Source organism: Salmo trutta, chromosome 36, assembly GCF_901001165.1.
Source record: "Salmo trutta chromosome 36, fSalTru1.1, whole genome shotgun sequence".
NCBI lineage: Eukaryota > Metazoa > Chordata > Actinopteri > Salmoniformes > Salmonidae > Salmo > Salmo trutta.
In genome coordinates, this window is record NC_042992.1 from 21,263,008 (window position 1) to 21,290,469 (window position 27,462).

General features: G+C 41.1%; 1 protein-coding gene across 2 annotated transcripts; it reads right to left on the bottom strand.

The window, feature by feature from the left end:
- Positions 1-9,541: 9,541 nt before the first annotated feature.
- Positions 9,542-19,141, bottom strand: LOC115175631 (uncharacterized). 2 transcript variants are annotated; one of them, XM_029735025.1, is made up of 5 exons: positions 18,980-19,141; positions 14,720-14,757; positions 10,802-10,932; positions 10,245-10,394; positions 9,542-10,039 (listed from the first exon to the last, which is right to left on the bottom strand). In XM_029735025.1, the coding sequence occupies exons 1-5, from the start codon at positions 19,111-19,113 to the stop codon at positions 9,944-9,946; spliced, it is 549 nt and encodes a 182-aa protein (XP_029590885.1). In that variant the 5' UTR covers positions 19,114-19,141; the 3' UTR covers positions 9,542-9,943. The 2 variants fall into 2 exon arrangements, with proteins under 2 accessions (XP_029590885.1, XP_029590884.1); XM_029735024.1 differs by having other exon boundaries at positions 10,547-10,932; positions 18,980-19,128.
- Positions 19,142-27,462: the final 8,321 nt, after the last annotated feature.

Genomic DNA, 27,462 nt, shown 5'->3' on the forward strand with positions numbered 1-27,462 from the left:
ACAGATTAACGCATTCTGCCCACCCCACTACAGTGATGTGATCAGCTTTGCCATTGCACTTTTTTTGTTAACATAAAATGTGAATGGAGGGTGTTTTCCAGGCGGGGTTGTAACGCTCATTCAAAAGAGCAGCAATATAGTTTGGCTCTGATTTATCGATGAAATGCATATACTGTATGTTGTGCGCGACAGTTTGATGAATCACAATAATTTGTTGCTCACGCAAATCCTAGAATCTACGTGTTAATCCAGAATTAAATGAGAGATTTACGCAGGTTTCAGAAATTAATTGAGAATGCCTCATAAATTCCAATTAAATTCTTACATTTGAATTGAATTTGAATTAGTAAACAGGATACATAATTGCCATTCAAATTTGAATTAAAGGAAATAGAATTGATTTCAGTGAAATTCAAATGCCTCCTCTATTCTATCTTAGGTGTAGTCTATAGAAATACACATCTTGTACATAAAACATACACATATCATTATATACATGCATATAAAATATTGATTAAACTATTGATTAAAATGAATGATCAAGGAAAACAAAACCTGTACGCCACTACACTAAGTCAATATATTTAATTAATTATTAACATTTAGTTAAATACGGGAAGATACGGACGGACTATCTGGACTATCCAAATAAACTCTCATGTTCTATGATAGTGGAATTTTCTTTGAATTGCACTGAAATAATTCTGCTTCCTGTCACTCAAACTCAAATTCTACATCCGGTGGGGTGTGGCTAATTTAATTAGGATTTCACTCATGAGTTGAATGGGAGTCAATTCCAAACTTCTGAATTGAGCCCAATCCTGATATGCTAACTTCTTACATCAATGCACACATTCAAACAGACTAGATAGGTGGTTCCGTAACACAATTGGAAGCTGGGGTTATTAGGTGGTCATGATGGTATAACTAGTTTGGGAATTTAACCAGAAACCAGGGTTAAAACATATATTCTTGTGATAGGTGTCAGGAGATCTTTAGTGACAACAGAGTCGGGGACATTTGGATCTCCATTACACCAGCAAAAAGAGTGCCCCCTACTGGTCCTCCAGCAGGGATCGACCAGGCCCAACCCCGCCTATCTTCAGAGACAAGCCAGCAATGAGATGCAGGGATGTAGGTCTGTTGGCAGTGTAAGTTCCTTTATTTATTTTTTAAGAACCTTAAGAAACACTAACCATTTCTAGTAGACAGGAGAAGGGGGTCCGACGAGGCAGTTCCGTGCTGTAACTCGCCAGTGGTCTAGGAAACACTTCCCTCACTTTCTCCAGCATCCCGCTTGACAAGATCATTTCCGGAGAACACTTTGGTACATGTATGTTACCTAGGAAAAAGATGCTATGAAGCATCTTGAAAACACGAAGTTAAAGCCAGCCTGTTAGACTTCCTGTTAATTCATTAATTATAACCCCAAATGTTTTCATGGACACTGCTGTGTTAAAGGCCCATTGCAGCTGTTTTTATATACAAAATCATTTCTGTGTAATAGTTTTTCATTCAAATTGACAAAAATAACTTTTTAGCAAAAAACTATTCCTCAAGCACGAATTTTGATAGGACTCTCTGGGAGTGTTCTGAGTCGGGAGGGGAAACCTGAAAACTAGCTGTAATGGCAGAGAGATTTGGAACTCTTTATTATTGGTATATTAACCAATTTACCGTCTGGTGATGTCACCAGGCAAGCTGAAACTTCCGCCAATGCAAACCTGCTAATTACAATATCCTGTCTAGGTTGTATTTTCAAACACCAACTATCAGGGAATAACACATAAAATGTTTGGTTTACAGTGTTAGTTTCATCAGCTGTTGTACAATATGAAACAAAACACAGGAATAAATCAATTCTGACTGCACTGGGCCTTGAACCATCCCAGCCAATCCAATCCTATCTAACAACCCTATCGGCTAGAATGAATGACAGTGAATATTCAGTAAACAAATGGACAGATAAGTGAATAAGTCAATTGTGACCGGTTACAAGATCACATTTTCCGCATTGACTGACCTTCATGTCTCAAGGTAATGATGGACTGTCGTTTCTCTTTGCTTATTTGAGCTGTTATTGCCATAATATGGACTTGGTCTTTTACCAAATAGAGCTATATTCTGTGTACCACCCCTACCTTGTCACAACACAACTGATTGGCTCAAACACATTAAGGAGGAAAGAAATTACACAAATTAACAAGGCGCACCTGTTAATTGAAGTGCATTACAGGTGACTTACCTCATGAAGCTGGTTGAGAGAATGCCAAGAGTGTGAAAAGCTGTTATTAGGGCAAAGGGTGGTTATTTTGATATATTATGATTTGTGTAACACTTTTTTGGGTACTACGTGATTCCATATGTGTTATTTCATAGTTTTTATGTCTTCACTATTCTACAACGTAGAAAATAGTAAAAATTTGGAAAAACCCTGGAATGAGTAGGTGTCCAAACTTTTGTCTTTTATTTAATTGTTGACAGAAAGTAGACGCCACGTTTATATTGGAGAAGGTGACGCATTTAAATGCGTCACCTTCTCCAATATAAACGTGGCGTCTACTACTTCAATTAACAGGTGCGCCTTGTTAATTTGTGTAATTTCTTTCCTCCTTAATGCGTTTGAGACAATCAGTTGTGTTGTGACAAGGTAGGGGTGGTACACAGATTATAAAACTTTCTGTCAACAATTAAATAAAAGACAAAAGTTTGGACACCTCCTCATTCCAGGGTTTTTCCTTATTTTTCCTATTTTCTACGTTGTAGAATAGTGAAGACATAAAAACTATGAAATAACACATATGATGTTATTTAAGTTGATCATGTTGTTAAATTTAAGTTGTTTTCTGTTGGTGGTGAGCAAACTTGTCCAACTAAAATATAGTATATATTTGTTGTCTTAAGGGGGAAGGTTTTGGTTTTTCCAGTAAGACACACCAGTTGGTGTCACCATGTATTACACCTGTGCTGGCTTGTCCATCTCATTAGTCTGGCCCGGTGCTCTTGAGAGATGCAGAGGGTCAACAGTTTTTTTTAACCTTTATTTAACTAGGCAAGTCAGTTAAGAACAAATTCTTATTTACAATGATGGCCTAGGAACAGTGGGTTAAGTGCCTTGTTCAGGGGCAGAACAACAGACCTTGGGGATTTGATCTAGCAACCTTTAGATTACTGGCCCAACGCTCTAACCACTAGGCTACCTGCCACCCACTTGGTTCTCCCTATTTGATTTCTACAATAATAATCCTTTATCTAATCTTCCCTGTTTTTTGGGTTGCTCCACTTTTTGGTTTGCTTCCTGTCTTTAAATTTGGTGTGGGTTATTATTTTGTATGCTTCTTAGTGGGCAAATTTAGTGAGTGCTCATGGTGGGTGTATTTTAGGTCCCAGTTGTTGTTGCTAGTCAACTTTTAGTGGACACCCCATAAGTGTCTTTCAGAAACCCTCCTAAAACCCCACCTGTCTTGTTGTGGTTAGTGACTCTTTGTTACTTCCCTGTTCTGTTTGAGCGACAACTTTTGGTTTTCTGGCTGGGCAACATAACCGGTCCATAAAAATGAATACAAACGTTAAATTATTAGCCTAGTTTAGCTAAGGAGAAAGCACTGAGCTACATTGCATTCGGAAAGTATTCAGACCCCTTGACCACATAAATACAATTAAATCCTCATCAATCTACACACATACCCTAAATGACAAAGCCATTTTTTGAATTTTCAAATTCATTAAATAAAAAACAGTATTTAGATTCTTTGCTATGAGACTCGAAATTGAGCTCAGGTGCATCCTGTTTCCATTGATCATCCTTGAGATGTTCTACAACTTGATTGGAGTCCACCTGTTGTAAATTCAATTGATTGGACATGATTTGGAAAGGCACGCACCTGTCTATATAAGGTCCCACAGGTGACAGTTCATGTCAGAGCAAAAACCAATCCAGGAGGTCGAAGGAACTGTCCATAGGGCTCCGAGACAGGATTGTGTCGAGGCACAGATCTGGTGAAGGGTACTAAAAAATGTCTGCAGCATTGAAAGTCCCCAAGAACACAGTGGCCTCCATCATTTTTCAATGGAAGAAGTCTTGAAGCACCAAGACTGTTCCTAGAGCTGACCGCCCGGCCAAACTTACAATCAGGGGAGAAGGGCCTTGGTCAGGGAGGTGACCAAGAACCCGATGGTCACTCTGATAGAGCTCCAGAGTTCCTCTGTGGAGATGGGAGAACCTTCGAGAAAGAAGACCATCTCTGCAGCACTCCACCAATCAGGCCTTTATGGCATAGTGGCCAGATGGAAGCCACTCCTCAGTAAAAGGCACATGACAGCCCGCTTCGTGTTGGTCAAAAGTCACCTAAAGAATTCTTGGACCATGAGAAACAAGATTCTTTGTCTGATGAAACCAAGATTGAACTCTTTGGCCTGAATGTCAAGTGTCATGTCTGCAGGAAACATGGCACCATCCCTACGGTGAAGCATGGTGGTGGCAGCATCATACTGTGGGGATGTTTTTCATTGGCATCAACTGTGAGACTAGTCAGGATGGAGGGAAAGATGAACGGAGCAAAGTACAGAGAGATCCTTGATGAAAACCTGCTACAGAGCGCACATGATCTCAGACTGGGGCGAAGGTTCACCTTCCAACAGGACAATGACCCTAAGAACACAGCCAAGACAACGCAGGAGTCGCTTCGGGACAAGTTTCTGAATGTCCTTGAGTGTCCCAGCCAGAGCCCGGACTTGAACTCGATCTAACATCTCTGGAGAGACCTGGAAATAGCTGTACATCCAACCTGACAGAGCTTGAAAGGATCTGCAGAGAAGACTGGGAGAAACTCCCCAAATACAGGTGTGCGAAGCTTATAGCATCATACCCAAGAAGACTCGAGGCTGTAATCGCTGCCAAAGGTGCTTCAAGAAAGTACTGAGTAAAGGGTCTGAATACTTATGTAAATGTGATATTTCCGTTTTTTATACATTTGCAAAAAAAAATTAAAACATCATTATTGGGTATTGTGTGTAGATTGATGATTTAATAAATTTTAGAAAAAGGCTGTAACGTAACAAAATGTGGAAAATGTCAAGGGGTCTGGATACTTTCCAAATGCACTAGGGAGAAAGATAGCCAGTCTGTAAGGGAGTGCGTAACTGGTGGCAGGGAAGTCAGGCGCAGGAGAGCAAAACTGGGTAATCAACGGAGCAGTTTTATTAATAAAACCACCGGAAACCAGAACAACAAACAAATGGGTACAAAACCCGTCACGCACCAGAGAAAACGTGCACATGCACTTACAATAAACAATTCCGCACAAAGACATGGGGGGAACAGAGGGTTAAATACACAACATGTAATGAGGGAATTGAGACCAGGTGTGTGGGAAGACAAGACAAAACAAAAGGAAAATGAAAAGTGGATCGATGACGGCTAGAAGACCGGCGATGCCGACCGCCGAGTGCCGCCCGAACAAGGAGAGGAACCGAATTCGGTGGAAGTCGTGACACAATCATGGTTAGCCAGGATGGATCCTGAGATAATGTAAGGGTTGGACATGCCAAGAGATGAGTCCTGACTGGTCTGTCATGTCACAAGCTGCTGTCTGTAAATCGGGGGCTTCCCTGGTCATTGTATACAGTAGATAATATTTGCTACTGCTGATTTTTGGAAAGGTATACCTATGGACAACTGCAAAAGTGTTTCTACAGCTCTCAAAAGCATTGCTGCCCTGAATTTAGTTGGTGCTATCAACAAAGCTCAGTAGGAAAAAGTAGAGCGACTACTTTCTGGAGGAAAATGCCATGGTTTAGGAGGATGTGAATGAACCTGAATAGGCGTACACAAAGAAAAGCTCTCGAGCAAGTGTGAAAATCTTTCAAGAGCATTTTTCCTACTTGTTTCCTTTAGTGTGGGATAACACGTGTATTACTTTTCAAAGCAACATAATATCCCATGTTTCCTCCAACTACAGTGTATGATATCCATTTTGAAGCTCTGGGTCTGTACTTTTAAAGTGTAAAAGGGATAGTGGTCATTTTGGCAATAAGGCCATTTATCTACTTCCCCAGTCTGATGAACTCGTGAATACCATTTTTGTCTATCTCTGTCCAGTATAAAGGAAGTTAGACGTAGTTTTGCGAACCAATGCTAACTAGCGTTAGCGCAGCTGTTCCCATAGACTACCAGTCATTGCGCTAACACTAGTTAACAATTGTGCTTACGCTAGTTAGTGACTTCCTTCAAACTGCACATAGATACATACAATTGAATGTTACCCACTAGTTCATCTGACTTTGGGGAAGTAGATAAAGGGCATAAATCCCAAACTAGCCCTTCAAGCTCACTTAGAGAAATTCGGTCACAATTAACATCCAATACATACCTCTTCTGCTAATGTTATAATGTGCATATTTTCGTGATTTGCACAAAGTCCCACCACTCCGCAAATTATTTTTGCTGCATTTGTTAGGAAACCGTCCTCACTTTGAAAATCTTCTGCCCTGCGATAGTCAACAACATATTCAGAAAATCCCCACCTGACCATTCTTGATTCAACCACATTGTAATTTTATGAAAGCATTACTCTGTGGGAAGATCTCAAGGGAAGATCTCTTAATTCAATGATTTCTCTTAATTAAAGAAGTTACAAGATCATGAAATTAGCCTAGTATTTGATTTTTGTAACAAGATGCTTCTGTCTAACAGATTATGACCACTTTTCAGATAACTGGTTATTTTCATTTGACCATATTAAAAGATAGAACAACTATGCTAATATAACATTTTACAATGTCATCTATACATTTTCAAAATTATACATATATTGTGTGAAAACTTTAAGCAGCTTACCTTTCCAAAAACCTCTGCAAGTGCAACAGAAAAGATGACCTTTATTACAACAAATTGTAATTTACATTAAATTAAACTTGTAATTATCCCAACTCAACCAGATAAATAAGATTGCTTACTGTATCAGCCATGTTCTCTGCGATCATTGACTTGTGTAGCCTGCCAAAGTTGATGTGAACTATCAAATGTATAATAATCACATGACACCATGTAGGAGTGGTTGTCCACAAGGTTGGCAACACATTGCATTAGTTTAATTTCCTTAGCTGAAGCCCCACCCATATGGCCACAGATTCCACTCCCCACGTTTCCCAGGTATAAATTTTAGTCCCTCACTAGAGGGGAAGGAAGAACACAAGCAGTATTTCTGACATCAAGGAGAGAAAATGATAAGGGCTGTCAGTGCAAAAAAACTAAATGCGACAGTGGTGTAATACAAAAAAATTTCAAATCTCCAAACATGGTTAGTGTTACCCTATTCGGTTCCCACCAGGGGTTTACTTGAGATCAGGGGTGGGAGAGGTTAATCAAATGTGATAAAAAATATATTTTTTAAAGTTAACAGAAATACTTATTTGTATAGCACCTTCCATACACAAAAAAAGTGCTTTACAAAGAGCACTTTAAAAAGAAAAGGTTCCTGGAGGATCCTTTAGGGGTTCTTAGATTGCTACATCAGGGTAACCCCTGAAGGTGCCTCCAGGAACCTTTTTATTAAGGTTCTCTGCATGTCAAGTATTGAATTTACAAGCACAGATTAAACTACAAAGACCAGGGAACTTTTTCAAAAGCTTCATAAAGAATGTCAGTGATTGGTAGATGGGTAACAATATCAAATCAGACATTGAATATATATTTAAGCATGGTAAAGTTTATAATTATACTGTGGATTATATATTAAACCACCCAGACACAAAGATACTCATCCTGCTGAACTGAGCTGCAGGACAGGAATGAAACTGCTCAGGGATGTTACCATGAGGCCATTGGTGATTTTACAACAGCTACAGAGTCAAATGGCTGTGATGGAAGAAAACTGAGGATGGACCAACGACATTGTAGTGGCTCTCAATAATAAACTAAATGACAGTGAAAATAATACAAATATACAGAATATAAATATTCCAAAACATGCAACAAGGCACTAAAGTAATACTCAACAACAACAAAAACACAGCAAAGGAATACACTTGTTGGGCTAAATGCAAAGCCTTACAGTGCATTCAGACCCATTGACCTTTTCCATATTGTTATGTTACAGCCTTATTGTAAAATGGATTAAAATGTTTTTACCCCCTCATCAACCTACACACAATACCCCTTAATGACAAAGCAAAAACAGGTTTGGCTGTTTCTCCAATTCTTCTCTGCAGATCCTCTCAAGATCTGTCAGGTTGGATGGGGAGAGTTGCTACACAGCTATTTTCCAGTCTCTACCGAGATCAGGTTCAAGGACATTTAGAGACCTGTCTCGAAGCCACTCCGTTGTTGTCTTGGCTGTGTGCTTAGGGTCGTTATCCTGTTGGAAGGTGAACCTTTGCTCGAGTCTGAGGTCCTGAGCGCTCTAGAGCAGGTTTTCATCAATGATCTCTCTGTACTTTGCTCCCTTCATCTTTCCCTCAATCCGGACTAGTCTCCCAGTCGCTGCCGCTGAAAAACATCCCCACAGCATGATGCTGTCACCATCATGCTTCACTGTAGGGATGGTGCCAGGTTTCCTCCAGACATGACGCCTGGCATTCAGACCAGAGAATCTTGTTTCTCATCATCTGAGAGTCCTTTAGGTGACTTTTGGCAAACTCTAAGCGGGCTGTCATGTGCCTTCTACTGAGGAGTGGCTTCTGTCTGGCCACTCTACCATAGAGGCCTGATTGGAGTGCTGCAGAGATGGTAGTCCTTCTGGTTCTCCCATCTCCACAGAGGAACTCTGGAGCTCTATCAGAGTGACCATCAGGTTCTTCGTTACCTCCCTGACCAAAGCCCTTCTCCCCCGGTTGCTCAGTTTGGCCGGGTGGCCAGCTCTAGGAAGAGTCTTGGTGGTTCCAAACTTCTGATGGTGGCCACTGTGTTCTTGTGGACCTTCAATGCTGCAGATATTTTTTGGTACACTTCCCCAGATCTGTGCCTCGCTCTAACGGACAATTCCTTCGACCTCATGGCTTAGTTTTTGCACTGACATGCACTGTCAACTGTGGGACCTTATATAGACAGGTGTGTGCCTTTCCAAATCATGTCCAATCAATTGAATTTACCACAGGTGGACTCCAATCAAGTTGTCGAAACATCTCAAGGATGATCAATGGAAACAGGATGCACCTGAGCTCAATTTCGAGTCTCATAACAAAGGGTCTGAATACAACATATGTAAATAAGGTATTTCTGTTTTTTTTGTATTACATTTGCAAAAGTTTCTTAACCTGTTTTTGCTTTGTCATTAAAGGGTATTGTGTGTAGATTGATGACATTTTTTTTATTTAATCCATTTTAGAATAAGGCTGTAACGTAACAAAATGTGAAAAAAGTCAAGGGGCCAGAATACTTTCAGAATGCACTGTATGTTTGGGGCAAATCCAACACAACACATCACTGAGTAACTGCCTCCTTAATTTCAAACATGGTGGCGGTATTATGGTATGGGTGTGCTTGAGGTTTTTCAGTATAAAAAGAAATGGGAAACAGACAAAATCCTACAGGAAAACCTGCTTCAGTGAAATCAGATTTTATTTGTCACATGTGCCAAATACAACAGGTGTAGCCCTTAACCAACAATGCAGAGTAAAAAAAATATATATTTTTTGCAAATATTTTCAAAGTTAACATTATAAAAAAATCTATAACGAGGTACTGAGTCAATGTGCGTGTTTACAGGTTAGTTTAAGTAAGAGGTAATATGTGCATGTAGGTAGGGGTAAAGTGACTATGCATTAATAATAAACAGCAAGTAACAGCAGCATAAACAAAGGGGTCTATACAAATAGATACCAGCATACTGATGAACATTATATATAATTTGCAATATAAATATATGCAAAAGGTGCTTGAAGAGTGCAATAGATAAACATTTTGGTTACTCAACCATCGTCAGTGTCATAGGGAACACCTATCTTATATTAAAGAGGATAAACACAGATGATCACAATTAGAACGCAGCTTCTTTTTGGGGTCTTCTACTGTAGCTCTTTCACACTGCCTCTCTGGCATCTGTTGAGAATACATTTGCCCAAATGAGGAATGAATCCATAAGAATTACAAAATAATGTCTAAGTAGAGCTTGTCACATTGAATTCGGCCTGAATATAACCTTTTCATTGTTGTTTTTGCTTGATTTAAACTAATAACACATTTATAAAAGGACTTACAATTAAGGAGCAAAGTATTACTAATAGAAAATTATGCAAAAATGTACCTTTTTGTTCTGCGTTGGTAATTTGCGTTTGATGATTTCAAGGTTTCTCAGGAATTCTTCTTCTGTTGACTTCAGGAAACACTTATGAGCATCCTGTTTTTTCTGAATCTCATCACTGTCACGTTCAACATCAGACCATTCTTCTGGTGTCTGAAAAAGTGGAGTTTAAATAGTTTTTACATTAGTGGCCTGCCCTTTGTGGTTTAGCCACTAAACCTCTACTTTCTATTAATTGTCTCAAAACGTCCCTCTTTAAACTTAATAAGGTAGTTACATACATCGCTAATTAGTTTTGATCTTACCATGTTTTCAAAACACTGGCCACGGTAGAAGGTTTTGATTCCTGGGTAATTCAGCCCTGATTCAAACAGATTTTGCATACTCTTTGCAACCAGATGAAGACACTCTGTCTCGTAAGCATACACCTTCCAGTCCTCACCTACCAAAATCAACAGTTGCCCACTCTCTGCCTCACACTCATCAAAACCATCTATTACACCAATTACAACCATCTTCACTTCCTCTTTAAGGTAGAATTTGCTCAACTCTTCAATTACTTTCTTGTTTCCTTTGTAAACAGTGTCATCTTGGTGCCCGATCTTCAACTTGTACCCCTTTGGTTTGTTAAGTGAAATCCTTTTATTACAATGTGCTGTCACTTTGTCTGAAACACATCTAATGTCACCATCTGTTGAGAACACAAAAGGGCAACATTAGTACAAAAGGTAATATGTCATGTGCATGTTATTTCATTTATCTTCAACAAGAGTAAGATCGTGACAATTTCTTAGAATCCTGAACAACATACCTAATAGCCATCAACCTCCACAAATTACAACCAAAAGCAGCTCATAGATTATGTTAACACAGGCTGAAGACTGCTGTAGCTCAAGAACATCTCATTCCAAAATCATGGGCATTAATATGGAGTTGGTCCCCCCTTTGCTGCTATAACAGCCTCCACTCTTCTGGGAAGGCTTTCCTCTAGAAGGTGGAACATTGCTGAGGGGACTTCCATTCAGCCACAAGAACATTAGTGAGGTTCGGTACTGATGCTGGGTGATTAGGCCTTGCTCACAGTCGGAGTTCCAATTCATCCCAAAGGTGTTCGATGTGGTTGAGGTCAGGGCTCTGTGTAGGCCAGTCAAGTTCTTCCACATCAATCTCAACAAACCATTTCTGTATTGATCTCGCTTTGTGCAAGTGGACATTGTCATGCTGAAACAAGAAAGGGCCTTCCCCAAACGGTTGACACAAAGTCGGAAGCACAGAATCGTCTAGAATGACATTGTATGCTGGAACTAAGGGGCCTAGCCCGAAACATGAAAAACAGCCCCAGACCATTATTCCTCCACCAAACTTTACATTTGGCATTATGCATTAGGGCAGGTAGCGTTCTCCTGGCATCCGCCAAACCTTGATTTGTCTGTCAGACTGCCAGATGGTGACGCGTGATTCATCAGTCCAGAGAACGGGTTTCCACTACTCCAGAGTCCAATGGCAGCGAGATTTACACAGCTCTAGCCGATGTTTGGCATTGCGCATGGTGTTCTTAGGCTTGCGTGCGGCTGCTCGGCCATGGAAACCCATTTCATGAAGCTCCCAAAGAACAGTCTTATGCTGGCGTTGCTTCCAGAGGCAGTTTGGAACTCGGTAGTGAGTGTTGCAACCAAGGACTAGCGATTTGTACATGCTACAGCACTCGGAGGTCACGTTCTGTGAGCTTGTGTGGCCTACCACACAGCTGCTGAGCCGTTGTTGCTCCTAGATGTTTCCACTTCACAATAACAGCACTTACAGTTGACCGGGGCAGCTTTAGCAGGGCAGAAATTTGACAAACAGACTTGTTGTCATATGACGGTGCCACGTTGAAAGTCACTGAGCTCTTCAGTACGGGCCATTCTACTGCCAATGTTTGTCTATGGAGATTGCATGGCTGTATGCTCGGTTTCATACACCTGTCAGCAAAAGGTATGGCTGAAATAGCTGAATCCACTCATTTGAAGGGGTGTCCACATACTTAGTGTAGCTGTGGTGAATGATGTAACCTTGCTGCCTTGTCAGTCTTTGAATCTTGGATTTTGCACAACAACTTGCATATTTGCACTTATCATATTGCACTTATTCTGGGCTATATGTACTGTATATACAGTGCCTTAGAAAGTATTCACACCAATTGACTTATTCATTTTTTTTTATTGTTTATCATAAGTTCCAAAGAGTAAAAATGTCCCTCATTCGAGAAGTGAATTTCAAGCACAGATTCAACCACAAAGAACAGGGAGGTTTTACAATGCCTCGTAAAGAAGGTCACCAATTGCTAGATGTGTAAAAAAAAAAGGAAAAAAAAGCAGACACTGAATATCCCTTTGAGCAAGGTGAATTTATTAATTAGGCTTCGGATGGTGTATCAATACACCCAGTCACTACAAAAATACAGGCGTCCTTCCTAACTCAGTTGCTGGAGAGGAAGGAACCCTCTCAGGGATTTCACGATGAGGCTAATGGTGATTTTAAAACAGTTAGAGTTTAATGGCTTTGATAGGAAAAAACTGAGGATTGATCAACAACATTGAAGTTACTCCACAATATTAACCTGTCGTGTCTTTGGCTATGCCGGATTAAGTGATATGACATGCTAACCTATAAAATTCTCTGTAATTAATATTACCTGATTAAGCTAATCATGTAAATGTAATTAACTAGAAAGTCGGGGCACCACGGAAGAACGTTTATAGAGCTGTTATCTTCCGAATAAACTCTTAAAATACTTAGTAATATTTTACATAGATAGCAGTCAATATTAACCCTTATCTTATTTTCAGTCTCATAATGAAAGTTGTAAATTCTTGGCTATCTTCACGAACCCTGGCTAACAAGTTGAATCAGCAATACAAAAATAGGGTTTAATTATTTATTTACTAAATACCTAAACTTCTCACAGAATTACAAATACACCGAATACAAATGATGTCATACATGATGGCTGGTTACACAAAGGAAAGGGGGTTGGGCTTGAATGAAAGAGCAGGAAGATTTAGGAACAGAGAAACAGCAGCTATGCTATCGTAAATACATTATCTTATGCATTCTAAATTACCGCCCATTTGGAAAAGGAAAATGCAATAAACATTTACTCTGAGCTGCGCTTCGGTAGATTGGTCGTAGATGCTGGCCGGGTTGGCCAACAGATCTTCCGGTCCTTGGAAGAATGTCTCTGGTGGTAAATTGAATACGTGGTGGTATCTTCGTCTGTCTGTTAGACTGGATCCGTCGTCCGTCCTTTCCTAGCCCCCGTCTACAGCGGCCACTGCTAACTCAACGGCTAGGAAGTATCACTTCTGTAGTGAATAAGCTCAAAGTTCATACCATTCGCCATCAAAGCTCACGCCGAGGTTGGCTAACTTGACATGTGTGTCCTAACGTAGAGGCTGCAGACCTCCCGTACTGGAACCACCTGGTTATCTTTTCGTCAAAGGCTTATATAGTGGAGAGGGGGAAAGGATGTGTTTCATCGTTTATAACCCCTCCTCTTCACAGGGGTGGGCCACTGATCAAGCAGGGCACTTTCCTTATGAAAACCCAAATCTCTCATTTGGAAGCTAAAATTACATCTCCTAACAAACAATTTCAATATCAAACATTTCAATTGCATAACAATTCCATGTGACTCTGATAACTAGAGGGTGGATACTTTCCCAGGTACAGTTTGTCGTCCTGTCATCAGTCATAATGTCACAGATAACAACGAACTGACATACATACTCATTACGTTATCAAGCATATTTCCAACTGGTTTTATTACCAAAATATGGTTCCTTTCCCCATTTGTTTGATGTTCCCAGACTCTCTATATTTAACAGGACAGCAGTCCTTCAGTAGGGTCAGTAAGAGAGGGGAAGGGAGAAAGGTATTTATGGGGGGGGGGGTCATAAACCTTACCCACAGGCCAACGTCATGACAAACCTAAATGACAGATTGAAAAGAAGGAAGCATATACAACAACCAACTTGACAGAGCTTGAAGACCTTTAAAAATAACAATGGGCAAATATCGTGCAATCCAGGTGTACAAAGCGCTTAGAGTATTTTGTGTAGATCGTTGACAAAAAATGACAATGAAATCCATTTGAATCCCACTTTTTAACACAACAAACTGTGGAAAAAGTCAAGGGGTGTGAATACTTTCTGAAGGCACTTTATGTTGTATCATATGGTTTTATGTTGTGTGTTTTTATAAAACAAATTTAGGCTTCACTCAAATTGCCCATCGGGGACAGTAAAGATGTTCTGGTTAGGTCAAGAAGAAATTTCCGGAGAAACTTCCAAGTGTGAAAACTATCGATCATTGGATAATGTTGGAACAATCTTTCTCTGAAGTATGAACAACAAACATCTTATGTGTAACTCATCACCTTCCACAATTACAAAGTTCATTAGACTAAGATGGCTTCAGGTATGAATAGGCAGTAGTACCTTCAGTCTGACATTGTAGGAAAGCCCTCACAATCCCACTGTTTGAGAGGAAAAAAAAATCAAACAATTAGACAATATGGAACAATAGCATTTTGGTATAGAATGCATCTTCTGTCATACAGTACCAGGTCAGCCATAAAAACACTTAATTGTAATGAAACTTAAAGCTACAGTCTGGCATTCTATAAAATAAAAATAATAAAAAGATCAACGACCAAACACTTAGATGGGGCTCGATTATCTATAAATAAAAAAATATATTGCCTAGTCAGGACATTATTACCGTTCCAGCTGGCTGATAGGCATTACTAGGTAGGTAATGTTAAGCGCAGCACAGAGAATTTTCGACCAACCTTTTCTAGGGGATACTTCCTCAATTCACAACATGGAAGGCAACACGTTTTCTAAAATTCCATGTGTAGTTGCATGGGGTTTGTTTGAATTTAGAAAAAAATACTACTTCTTCCAAACGCTGACCTCTGACGTCGCCTACTAAGAAAATGGAAAAGTGACTTTTATACTAGTCACTTTAATCTCATGTATATACTGTATTATATTCTACTGCATCTTAGTCTATGCCGCTCTGACATTGCTTGTCCAAATATTTATATATTCTTAATTACATACCTTTACTTAGATGTGTGTATTGTTGTGAAATTGTTAGATATTACTGCCCTGTTGGAGCTAGAGACACAAGCATTTCGCTACACCCGCAATAACATCTGCTAAACACGTGTGTGACCAATACAATTTGATTTGAAATGACCTCGATAAGAGCATTTTTCGGCAGTTAAATGTAACAAAACAACATTCATAAATTCATCTGTTCACTGAGTTGAAAACCAAATGGATAGGTGTCGCTTATTGATTTGTAGGTCTGACGCAGTTGCTACCTCAGATTATGAGCCTAGCAAGTATGAATTAGTTATGTAGTACCCACAGAAGGCCACAGGGAACAGCAAGAGAGCTATAAACCCATACTGTTTTTTGCCTTAAAAACCCCAAACCTACGTATAACCTATAGCCTTAACCCTAGGTATAACCCATTTGAGCCCTAACCCCTAACAATAAGTATAACCTATTTTTGCCTTAACCCTAACTCAAATTCTTGGGTAGGGTAGCCTAGAACACTTTTAGAAACTATTTTAGTAATAATATTATGTTAGTAAATACCATTATAGTACTAAAAAGTCTGTTGTTAGTTATTTTATTATTGCAAATGTAACTGTTTCCTCCGTCCCTCTCCTCACCCCTACATGGGCTCGAACCAGGGACCCTTTGCACACATCGACAACAGCCACCCTCGAAGAATCGTTACCTATCGCTCCACAAAAGCCCCAACCCTTGCAGCGCAAGGGAAACAACTACTTCAAGGTCTCAGAGCCAGTGATGTCACCGATGGAACGCTATTAGCGTGCACCCCGCTAACTAGCTAGCCATTTCACACCGATTACACAAAGCAGAACACATGATAAACAAGCCACATTTTAAGTTTTATTTTTCAAATGTGGTTTGAACTGGGTGTGGCCTAGTAACCTCTATATGAAAGTCCAGCAAACAACCAAAGACTATATGTCTCATGATTTTCTAAAATGTTTACTCATTACTTTACACTAATATATATATATATATACATACACACACATACATACACACAGTTGAAGTCGGAAGTTTACATACACTTAGGTTGGAGTCATTAAAGCTCATTTTTCAACCACTCCACAAATTTCTTGTTAACAAACTTTAGTTTTGGCAAGTCGGTTAGGACATCTACTTTGTGCATGACACAAGTAATTTTTCCAACAATTGTTTACAAACAGATTATTTCACTTATAATTCACTGTATCACAATTCCAGTGGGTCAGAAGTTTACATACACTAAGTTGACTGTGCCTTTAAAAAGCTTGGCAAATTCCCAAAAATTATGTCATGGCTTTAGAAGCTTCTGATTGACTCAAATGATGTCAATTAGCCTATCGGAGGTGTACCTGTGGGTGTATGTCAAGGCCTACCTTCAAACTCAGTGCCTCTTTGTTTGACATCATCGGAAAATCAAAGGAAATCAGCCAAGACCCCAGAAAAAATATTGTAGACCTCCACAAGTCTGGTTCATCCTTGGGAACAATTTCCAAACGCCTGAAGGTACCTCATTCATCTGTACAAACAATAGTACGCAAATATAAACACCATGGGACCATGCAGCCATCATACCGCTCAGGAAGGAGACGCGTTCTGTCTCCTAGAGATGACAGTTCTTTGTTGCGAGAAGTGCAAATCAATCCCAGAACAACAGCAAAGGACCTTGTGAAGATGCTGGAGGAAACAGGTACAAAAGTATCTATATCCACAGTAAAACGAGTCCTATATCGACATAACCTGAAAGGCCGCTCAGGAAGGAAGAAGCCACTGCTCCTGAACCGTCATAAAAAAGCCAGAGTACAGTTTGCAACTGCACATGGGGACAAAGATCGTACTTTTTGGAGAAATGTCCTCTGGTCTGGTAAAACAAAAATAGAACTGTTTAGCCATAATGACCATTGTTATGTTTGGAGGAAAAAGGGGGAGGCTTGCAAGCTGAAGAACATCATCCCAACCTTGAAGCGCAGGGGTGGCAGCATCATGTTGTGGGGGTGCTTTGCTGCAGGAGGGACTGGTGCGCTTCACAAAATAGATGGCATCATGACGAGGGGAAATTATGTGGATATATTGAAGCAACATCAAGACATCAGTCAGGAAGTTAAAGCTTGGTCGCAAATGGGTCTTCCAAATGGACAATGAATGTGGGCAGAACTGAAAAAGCGTGTGCAAGCAAGGAGGCCTACAAACCTTACTCAGTTACACTAGCTCTGTCAGGAGGAATGGGACAAAATTCATCCAACTTATTGTGGGAAGTTAAACAATTCAAAGGCAATGCTACCAAATACTAATTAAGTGTATGTAAACTTCTGACCCACTGGGAATGTCATGAAAGAAATAAAAGCTGAAATAAATCATTCTCTCTAATATTCTGACATTTCACATTCTTAAAATAAAGAGGTGATCCTAACTGAGCTAAGACAGGGAATTTTTACAAGGTTTAAATGTCAGGAATTGTGAAAAACTGAGTTTAAATGTATTTGGCTAAGGCGTATGTAAACTTCCCGACTTCAACTGTATATATAGATATTCTTCTAAATAACTGTAAAGTAATGAGTGACTATTTTAGAAAATCATGGGACATATAGTATTTTGTTGCATGCTATTTTATGTCAATCAGGGTTAGGGTTAGGTTTAGAAAAATGGTGACCATTACAGCTATAGGTGCATTGTGTTACAAGTCATGGTTAGGGCTAAAATAGGTTAAAAAAAACAGTATGGGTTTATAGCTCTTTTGCTCTTCCCTGTGGCCTTTTATGGGTAGTACATAACTCATACGTGACACATGTTAGGTTCATAATCTGAGGTAGCAACTGCGTCAGATCTACAGATCAAGGAGCTAGACCGTTCCATTTGGTTTGCAACTCAGTGAACCTGCGCAGCATTCGCTCAATTTGATGCCAACGAACAAACAGATTTCGACGCATTTCAAATTACCCAGCAGCAATTTAGAAACGACAGATCGTAAAAGAAAGAGGTTATTTCTTAATCAAAAAATGTCTTCTAGCTGTTTAAATCGGCCACATCTTGAAAAAGAGGATAGGGACATGCATTTTGTTCAGGTTTACACCTTTTCTGAAAAAAGATATGGTTAACCATGATCATAAAATGTTTAACGACTATACACCAGCAATCGTTAAGGTTATAGATGTTAACATCGTGTACTCATGCGTGCAGATGATATTGTGCGCAAAGTAGCTGTAACTTGTTACGAATGAATTACATGAGGAAATCCTCCGAGTCCAAGAGAGCAGGTCTCAGTGCAAACAAAGCTAATAGGAGCTGGTAGGGTGAAAACAGCGCTGAAGTAAGTCCTGTTTTTCCGCGATAACTTCAAAATTACGGCAAGCAGTTAATGTTATGAAACTGGGCTCTACGGCGGATGCAATTAACTCGTTTTTAATCAGAAAAAAAAGTGTTGTTAAAAATGTCATGTGTCCAGCCTAGACTACTGTAGCAGGCATTCAACAAAGGCTAAACAAATTATGTTGCCATGACATACCAATTTGGCTTGAAGGAACTGAGGGGTGTAGTACAAAGCAGGATCAATTAGTTACCAAGCTAACTTTGAAAAACAACCAGATATAACTACGTTGTCAAATGAGACATCGTTTTGTGACTCACCTGTCCATTCTGACAGAAAATAGTCTTCCTCTTGAATACAAACATTGATCTACATCCTCCAACCAAAGGACCTTTATTTTATATCCTGCAATTCCTGCTGAATGTTCCCTTCCTTGTTTGTGGCTCCTCCTCATTTACATGTGGAGACATGCAAATGTGGAGACATGCAAAAAACAGTATATTTAGCGAGTATTCAGACCCCTCTAGCGACACATTTAAAAAAAAAACGACTAGCAACAAATCTAGCGTCTTTTTCTGGTGTTATTGGAGACTGACGTGAAAGCACGTATCGTTCTTACTCTTCTCAACGAGCAGCGGGTGCTGCCGTGGGCCCCAACCCCGTCCCAAAGCACTCACAGGCGGCCCAGTCCTCACGCAGCAGTCCCTCCCAGCTGCAGTCAAAGCAGGAGATGTTCACCCCTCCGCATCCAGACTGCAAATTAATCGCGCATGCGGAAAGCCGCCGCTGGCTGATCCCGCCCTGGCAAACATTCAGGGCGGGATGTAAATGTAAATTGTTCTTTGTCTAAAATAAATCACTGCATTTGCCTCACACAGCCTCAGTCACTTACTCACCTTGTCCACTGTGTGTGTGCCTAAGCTAAACATCTAGCTGGCTAGCTCATCATGTCTCAGTCTAAACTGTACTCTCAAAAATACAGAAACAAGTGGGAATCAAACCCTGAATTCAAAGGCTGGTTGAAGCCATTTATTGGAGATGATACACGGGCATACTGCCTGTATTGTCAGGCTGATTTCTACGCCAAACTTAGTGATGTAAAAGAAACACATGACAACTTAAAAACATACTCAAAAGGCAAAGCCTTATAACAGTTCCATCCAAAACAAGCTGCCATTTATGGTTAAAAGAATTTACTCTGCAAAAAAGGCTGAGGCCACCATGGCATTAGCCATCACTGAACACTGTTCCATGCTGACATGTGATCACATTGGAGAAGCATGTAGAGCTGCTTTCTCAGACTCCACTGCTGCTACCCACTTCAAAATGCACAGGACAAAGTGCACGAAAATGATTAATGGTGTTGTAGCACCATACTTTCTGAAAAAGTTGGTCGCAGATGTGGGTAACCAGCGTTTCAGCCTCCTCCTCGATGAGTCCACAGATGTAAGTGTTTCTAAGTACCTGGGGGTTGTGATAAGGTACTTTAGTGACACCAAGCAGACAATTGTATGAACATTTCTGGGGTTTGTTGAGTTGGAGGGAGGAGATGCCAAATCTATAGCCCGTGCTGTTGTGGCTTTCCTTGAGAAGTGTTGTCTTAAAAAAGAGAAACTCCTGGGGATAGGGACTGACAATGCCTCTGTTATGACGGGGATTAACAATGGGGTCCATAAAGTGCTGAAGGAGGAGTATGGCCTCAAATATCTGGTTCTTATTCGCTGTGTGCCACTCTGCAGCTTGCTGTAAGTCATGCTTCCAATGACACCATCCCCCGTAGTGTGGAGTACTTGGCACGAGAGACTTATAACTGGTTTTCAGTGTCTCCAAAGCGCAGGGAGGCCTACAAGGCCCTATATAAGACCATGAACTGTGGGGAGAAACCTTTACAGATAACCAAGGTGTGTGCCACACGTTGACTCTCCATTGAACCTGCGGTTTCACGCATTTTGGACCAGTGGGAGGAGCTTAGGCTGCATTTCGCAGTCACCAAGTCCAGTGAACACTGCTACATGGCTGAGGTTTTATACTCCATGTACAGTTATCCTCAAAACATATTGTATCTGACTTTTTTGAAGTCAGTGCTGGGTGAGGTACAGTTGGCCATCAAGGCTTTTGAGGGAGAAGAAGTAGATCCTCTTAACTACTTGACAGCTTGGTTAGCCTGATCAAGTCTGTGAGCAGCAGGGTGCTGAATCCACTGGCAAATGTTGATGTACTCAAAGGGCCAATAGATGGACACATCAGTCCCAAACCGTACCTTGGTTACCTTTTTGAGTCAAAGGCAGCTGAGCTCCACCTTGCGCCTGAGGATGAAAACAATGTCCGAAAGCTGTGCGTAGCCTTCACCATCTCCCTCACTAATGAGTTGAGGGTGAGACTGCCGGACAACATCGAAGCATTGCAGTACATGTCAGTTTTCAATGTGGAGGAAACTCTAAAGCACAATAAGAGCCCTGGAGAAATAGAAAAATTAGCCAAGCTCCTTGGCTACTCCCCTGCAGAGATAGACAAGATTGTCCAGCAATGGCATGCCATCCATCTTAGTAAAGGGAATGAGACAAAAAACACACTGGGCTTCTGGAGTGAGATTTGGAAGTTCAGGGATGCAGCTGATATCAACCCGTTTCAAGAACTTGCCATGGCTGCTGTGTCTGTGTTGTCCTTGCCACACTCGAATGCTGAAGTCGAGAGAGTATTCAGCCAGATGAGTGTGGTAAAAAGAACATTTAGAAATTGGATGTCCTTGCAGACCCTTAACTCCATCCTGTACATTCGATATGGACTGAAGCTGTCTGGTGAGGCTTGCTATGAGCACCAGCTAACTGCCTGATAATGTTTTGCAGCTTTTTGGCACATCAGCTGCTTACTCATTTAAGTCAGCTCCCTCAGTTGCTGAACCTGCCATAGAGAGCCTTGACCAAAATGACGATGACCCACTCTTTCTGTGAGCCAGCACAGCCTGTGTGTGTGTGGAGGGGGGTCTGAAAAAAAAAAACTATTAACCTGAATTAGGGCCAGACTAGTTACCATAATTTTCTCACATTGCCATTGACAGTTTTTTCTATTGTTTCTTTTTGGTCCATTTAGATTGTTAATGTAGATTGTATACAAAATAAATGTAAAACATTTTCATGTTTTACTGTGACTTGTTGTAGGCTCCTAAGTGGTCCATAAGTTTAAAAACCAAACCAAATTAAGAAAACTAAAAAAACAAACAAACAAAAAACAAAGTAACTCCACCAGAGTGTCTCTTTTGGGTCACTTTTGCCGGTCCCAAGCCCGGATATAGGAGGAGGGTTGGAATTGTGACAAATAAAAACAAGAATCGACAGAAGAAAGTTCATTTGTAGTTCTAAACATATTTAGGGTGTTTTTTACTCACTTTTTGTCTCTCCCACGACGTCATTCCCCTCTCCTACTGTCACGGTTGTCGACGGTGAAGGAGGACCAAAACGCAGCAGGTATGTGCAGGCTCATCTTGACTTTTATTTACTATCAAAATGAACACCCAAAAATAACCAAAAAACGAAACCACGAACAACAAAACAGTCTGGCAAAGCCTAAGGCTCAACACAGAACAATCACCCACGAATCACAAACACACCCCAATATATGGGACTCTCAATCAAAGGCAAAGAGAAAACACCTGCCTTCAATTGAGAGTCCCAACTCCAATTAATCACCCATAGACATACACTCACTAGATTCCACATAGACATACATAAACCTAGACCATAAACCAAAACCCCGGAAATACTAAATCAAACACCCTTTAAACAAACACACCACCCTGAACCACAAAACAAATACCCTCTGCCACGTCCTGACCAAACTACAATACTAATTAACCCTTATACTGGCCAGGACGTGACAGTACCCCCCCCTTAAAGGTGCTAACCCCGGAAGCACCTTTACAACAAAAAACAAAACCAAAACAACAACCCCAAACAACAAAACAAAAATTCCCCTCTACTAAAGGGAGGGAAGGGAGGGTGGCTGCCGTCAACGACGGCACTGTGCTACACCCCCCCCTCCCCAACCCACCTATATCAGGAGGTGGCTCCGGTTCTGGCCGTTCCGGGCAGTCTGGCCAGTCCGGCGGCTCGGGGCAGTCTGGCCACTCCGGCGGCTCGGGGCAGTCTGGCCACTCCGGCGGCTCGGGGCAGTCTGGCCACTCCGGCGGTTCGGCGCAGTCTGACCTCTCTGGCGACTGTTGACTGGCGGGCAGCTCTGGCGACTGTTGACTGGCGGGCAGCTCTGGCGACTGTTGACTGGCGGGCAGCTCTGACGACTGTTGACTGGCGGGCAGCTCTGACGACTGTTGACTGGCGGGCAGCTCTGACGACTGTTGACTGGCGGGCAGCTCTGACGACTGTTGACTGGCGGGCAGCTCTGACGACTGTTGACTGGCGGGCAGCTCTGGTGACGGTTGACTGGCGGGCAGCTCTGGTGACGGTTGACTGGCGGGCAGCTCTGACGACTGTTGACTGGCGGGCAGCTCTGACGACTGTTGACTGGCGGGCAGCTCTGACGACTGTTGACTGGCGGGCAGCTCTGGCGACTGTTGACTGGCGGGCAGCTCCTGCCACGTCACACAGCCCTTGTGCCCCCCCTAAAAAAATTCTTGGGGGTGCCTCTCGGTCTCCCAGTCCTTGCCAGCCTTCTTCCGCTGCTTGGTCCTGTGAAGGTGGGTGATTCTGTCACGGTTGTCGACGGTGAAGGAGGACCAAAACGCAGCAGGTATGTGCAGGCTCATCTTGACTTTTATTTACTATCAAAATGAACACCCAAAAATAACCAAAAAACGAAACCACGAACAACAAAACAGTCTGGCAAAGCCTAAGGCTCAACACAGAACAATCACCCACGAATCACAAACACAAACACACCCCAATATATGGGACTCTCAATCAAAGGCAAAGAGAAAACACCTGCCTTCAATTGAGAGTCCCAACCCCAATTAATCACCCATAGACATACACTCACTAGATTCCACATAGACATACATAAACCTAGACCATAAACCAAAACCCCGGAAATACTAAATCAAACACCCTTTAAACAAACACACCACCCTGAACCACATAAAACAAATACCCTCTGCCACGTCCTGACCAAACTACAATACTAATTAACCCTTATACTGGCCAGGACGTGACACCTACAGCTTCCATCACGTTTACATGCACATGGCCAATTATGCAAATGAGGTAATGACGTCATTTAGCAACTTTTAGGACAGCCAATAGCTACTTTCCTTACTGAGGAGTTGGCAACACTGGCAAAAACTTCCTCGCCAGGGCCGGTGTTGTGCAGAAAATCTCCCCCCTGCCAGAATTCTCCCCCTCCCTTCGCGTTCTTCATTGCTGCGACTTGCTTGCTAGCTGAGATTTTGCTCTTCACTCCGTTGTCAGTTTAGCCTACATTTCAATGATCTTAGTAGCAGAAAGCATTTTTGTCTGTAGTTTTCGGTTTGGCAATTTGTATGTGGCGGTTCTAGCTTGAATGGCGCCCTGGGTGAACCACCCCTTCAGCTCCCGCCCCCGTGCTGCCCTGGGCGGCTGTCCATGTCGTCCGTCCATGTCGTCCGCACCTAAATTCGCTACTGATTTGTATTAGTCTATAAATAAATCTCTTTGCCAAAATTCGTCATCTCACCCATCCATGTCTTATTCGACTAGTATTTTTGAAAGTGTAAGGATATTCATTCAGCCATAGTTGTTCTGAAATGTTTATCGCTTGCCAACATTTTACTCCCTCTATGTTTAATATAACACACATACATTAATTATTAATTTCGGTTTCCTATCCTGACGTGAAGTTTGTTCTATAGAATGTATTTGACTCTGTGTGCCACAGAAAGTGACTCTAGCCACAAGATTAAGGATATTAGAAGGGGGGTTCTGGCAGGGGGAAGATTTTCGGCACAACACCTGTTCTTGCCATTCTGAGACCCAAAACTAGAATAGTCCCAGATTTTAGCATGCAAATCTAGGTGGGACAAAAAAACTAAAAATGTTTTATGAATGCCAGCAAAGCCACAACACTAAACAATATATTAATTGCACTATAACGGTGACAAATGGTGCCCACAAACTGTTAGGGCCTACATAAAGCTGTCCCGACAGCTGAGCTTTCTTTTCAGCATCATGGAGTGAATCCTTACCACCGCTACAGCTGGCTATCAGTGGACCCTTATCTGGCAGCGAAACAGTTCATTCAGCCTCATTTACTGCCTTTAAAAAAAAACATAGCTGAAAAGGCTTACTTGTTTAAACAAATGTGACTTGTTTCAGGAAACTAGGCGTATGTCGCGCATCACTACTTCACAGGAGAGCCATTTGATTGTAACTTTTATTAAAAATCTAAATGCGTTTTTTGGCAGAAATGCCTTCTGGAACATGTGAACTTTCATGTGCCTTAATAACCGACTTGTATGCCATTTGTAAATACAAATACAATTGTTAAAGTTCGAGCCTAGTTGGTTTAGCCACAGACAGGAACCTTCCCGCTAGCCATGATTGGCTGAGATAATGGTTGGGCTGGACATGCCGAGAGATGAGTTCAGATTGGTCTGCCATGTAGCACGCCTCTGTCTATAACATGAGCTGGTCAGTATGTGTAGGTAATCCTTTCGAACGCGGCTTTTTTGAAAGATATCGCGTAGTAGAAATGCAAAAGTGCTACTTTCCACTTTATAAAGGACCGAGTTTTGAAATCAGTGGAATGCCCGGTGGAATTAAAGTATGATAGCTAATGAGATGAAGAAAATTCTGGCAGTTGATTGCAAATATGCAGAGGGAGTTGAAAAGAGAACACACAGAAGGCTGTTGTTTAAAACACCTGTCTCCGGATTACATCTTCAAACTAAGGGCAACCATGGCATCCGTGACAGAGAGGGAGAAGCATCCATCCATGTATTTGGGTAAGATAGTCTAGCTAGCTACATTTTCAGATATTATACTGTGAAGGAACATTTTATGTTTGTGATTTTCTAATAACCAATTCGACTGGGTTCATGCAAGTGACTGATTGATCGTGCCTGGGAGGAATCCTCACCATCAATATAAGCAATTTGGCAGTACGGCCAGAACATTGTTTTGAGAACCGAAAGGGGTATCTCAGTTTCAAGGTCTCAACTTGGAGAGAAGAACCCTCTTGAGGTATTGGTCAGTCATATGCATGAACCAAACGTTAATGATGAATTGATTATGAATAATGAATTTGCAAAATTGTGCAAATATAGCTTGTTTTTGAAAGCAGTAAATAAGAGAACTAACGGGACTGCCCCGGGCGAGCTCTCGACCGACGTGTATTAGGGTGCATTAAGTTTGTTGGAACCTCTCCAGCTTGCTGATAATCGATAATGATTCATTTAATATTGACTTCATGTGTCCCTGGTGGTAATTTCCACGACAATACGTTTCAATTTCAAGTTAAAGCTTACAACGTTACGTGTATGATCTGTGTAGTAATATTATTTGTAGCTCAGAGCATTGCTAGTTATAGCCTAATGTTAGCTAGCTGGCTAACATTGTTACCTGGTTGGTTAGCTACCTGCAGATTCATGCAGGGTAGTAATGTTATGAGTTGGGATTATGGTTCATTGTTTAACTAGCTAGCTACTTGTCTAAACAAAAGACTCCACTATGCAAGTAACCATTTCACTACACCTTCTATATCCTGTGCATGTGACAAATAAACATAGATTATATTTGATATATTATGTGTTTACCAGAGACGGTATTGTGAAGAACATAACCTGCACCAAAGTCAAATTAGTACAGGAAATGTATGTTAGGCCAACAAGAGTGTCTAAGTTCTATAATTCTCCGGTAGAATGCCCTGCTTTTATTTAGTCACACTCACAACCATCAGCTATTTTCTGTCATTGGCTCGCCATTAACTTAAATAATAAATTTGTTGTGAGTTTATTTTCCTTTTATAATGAAGACAAATGAACTAAAGTGAAGACGTTGTCTGCTATATGATATGATCATTATTTGAACTGGTAACTTAAACATTAGCTAGCTAGCTAACAAGCTAGAAACTAACCAAACATGGTTAGAAAGTTGCTTTTAGTTGCGTGGTTTGCTAGATTGACATATACTAAATTAATTTTAAACAGGTGGGGTGTTAAAATACACTAGTTATGCTATTTTGGACCACCAGGCTGCTGATGTCATACAGCCTGTAGTTTTTGTGTTTATACTTTTTATGGAGTAGAGTAGTATAGTAGAGGCCTGAGGGCACACGATATGTTGTAAAATCTGTTTTGAATGTATTAATGCTTTTAAAATGTTTAACTGCCTTAATTTTGCTGGACCCCAGGAATAAATACAAATATCCATAATAAATACAAATACAAAAACCCCATAATGACAAAGCAAATACCGTCTTTTAGAATTTTTTGCAAATGTATTAATAACAAAAAACGGAAATAAAACATTTACATAATTATTCAGACCCTTTAATCAGTACTTGTTGAAGCACATTTGGCAGTGATTACAGCCTTTAGTCTTCTTCGGTATGACGCAACAAGCTTGGCACACCTGTATTTGGGGAGTTTCTCCCATTCTTCTCTGCAGATCCTCTCAAGCTCTGTCAGGTTGGATGGTGAGTGTCGCTGCACAGCTATTTTCGGGTCTTTCCAGGGATGCTCAATTGGGTTCAAGTCCTGGCTCTGTCTGGGCCACTCGAGGACATTCAGAGACTTGTCCCGAAGCCACTTCGGCTTTGTCTTGGCTGTGTGCTTAGGGTCATTGTCCTGTTGGAAGATGAACCTTCACCCCAGTCTGAG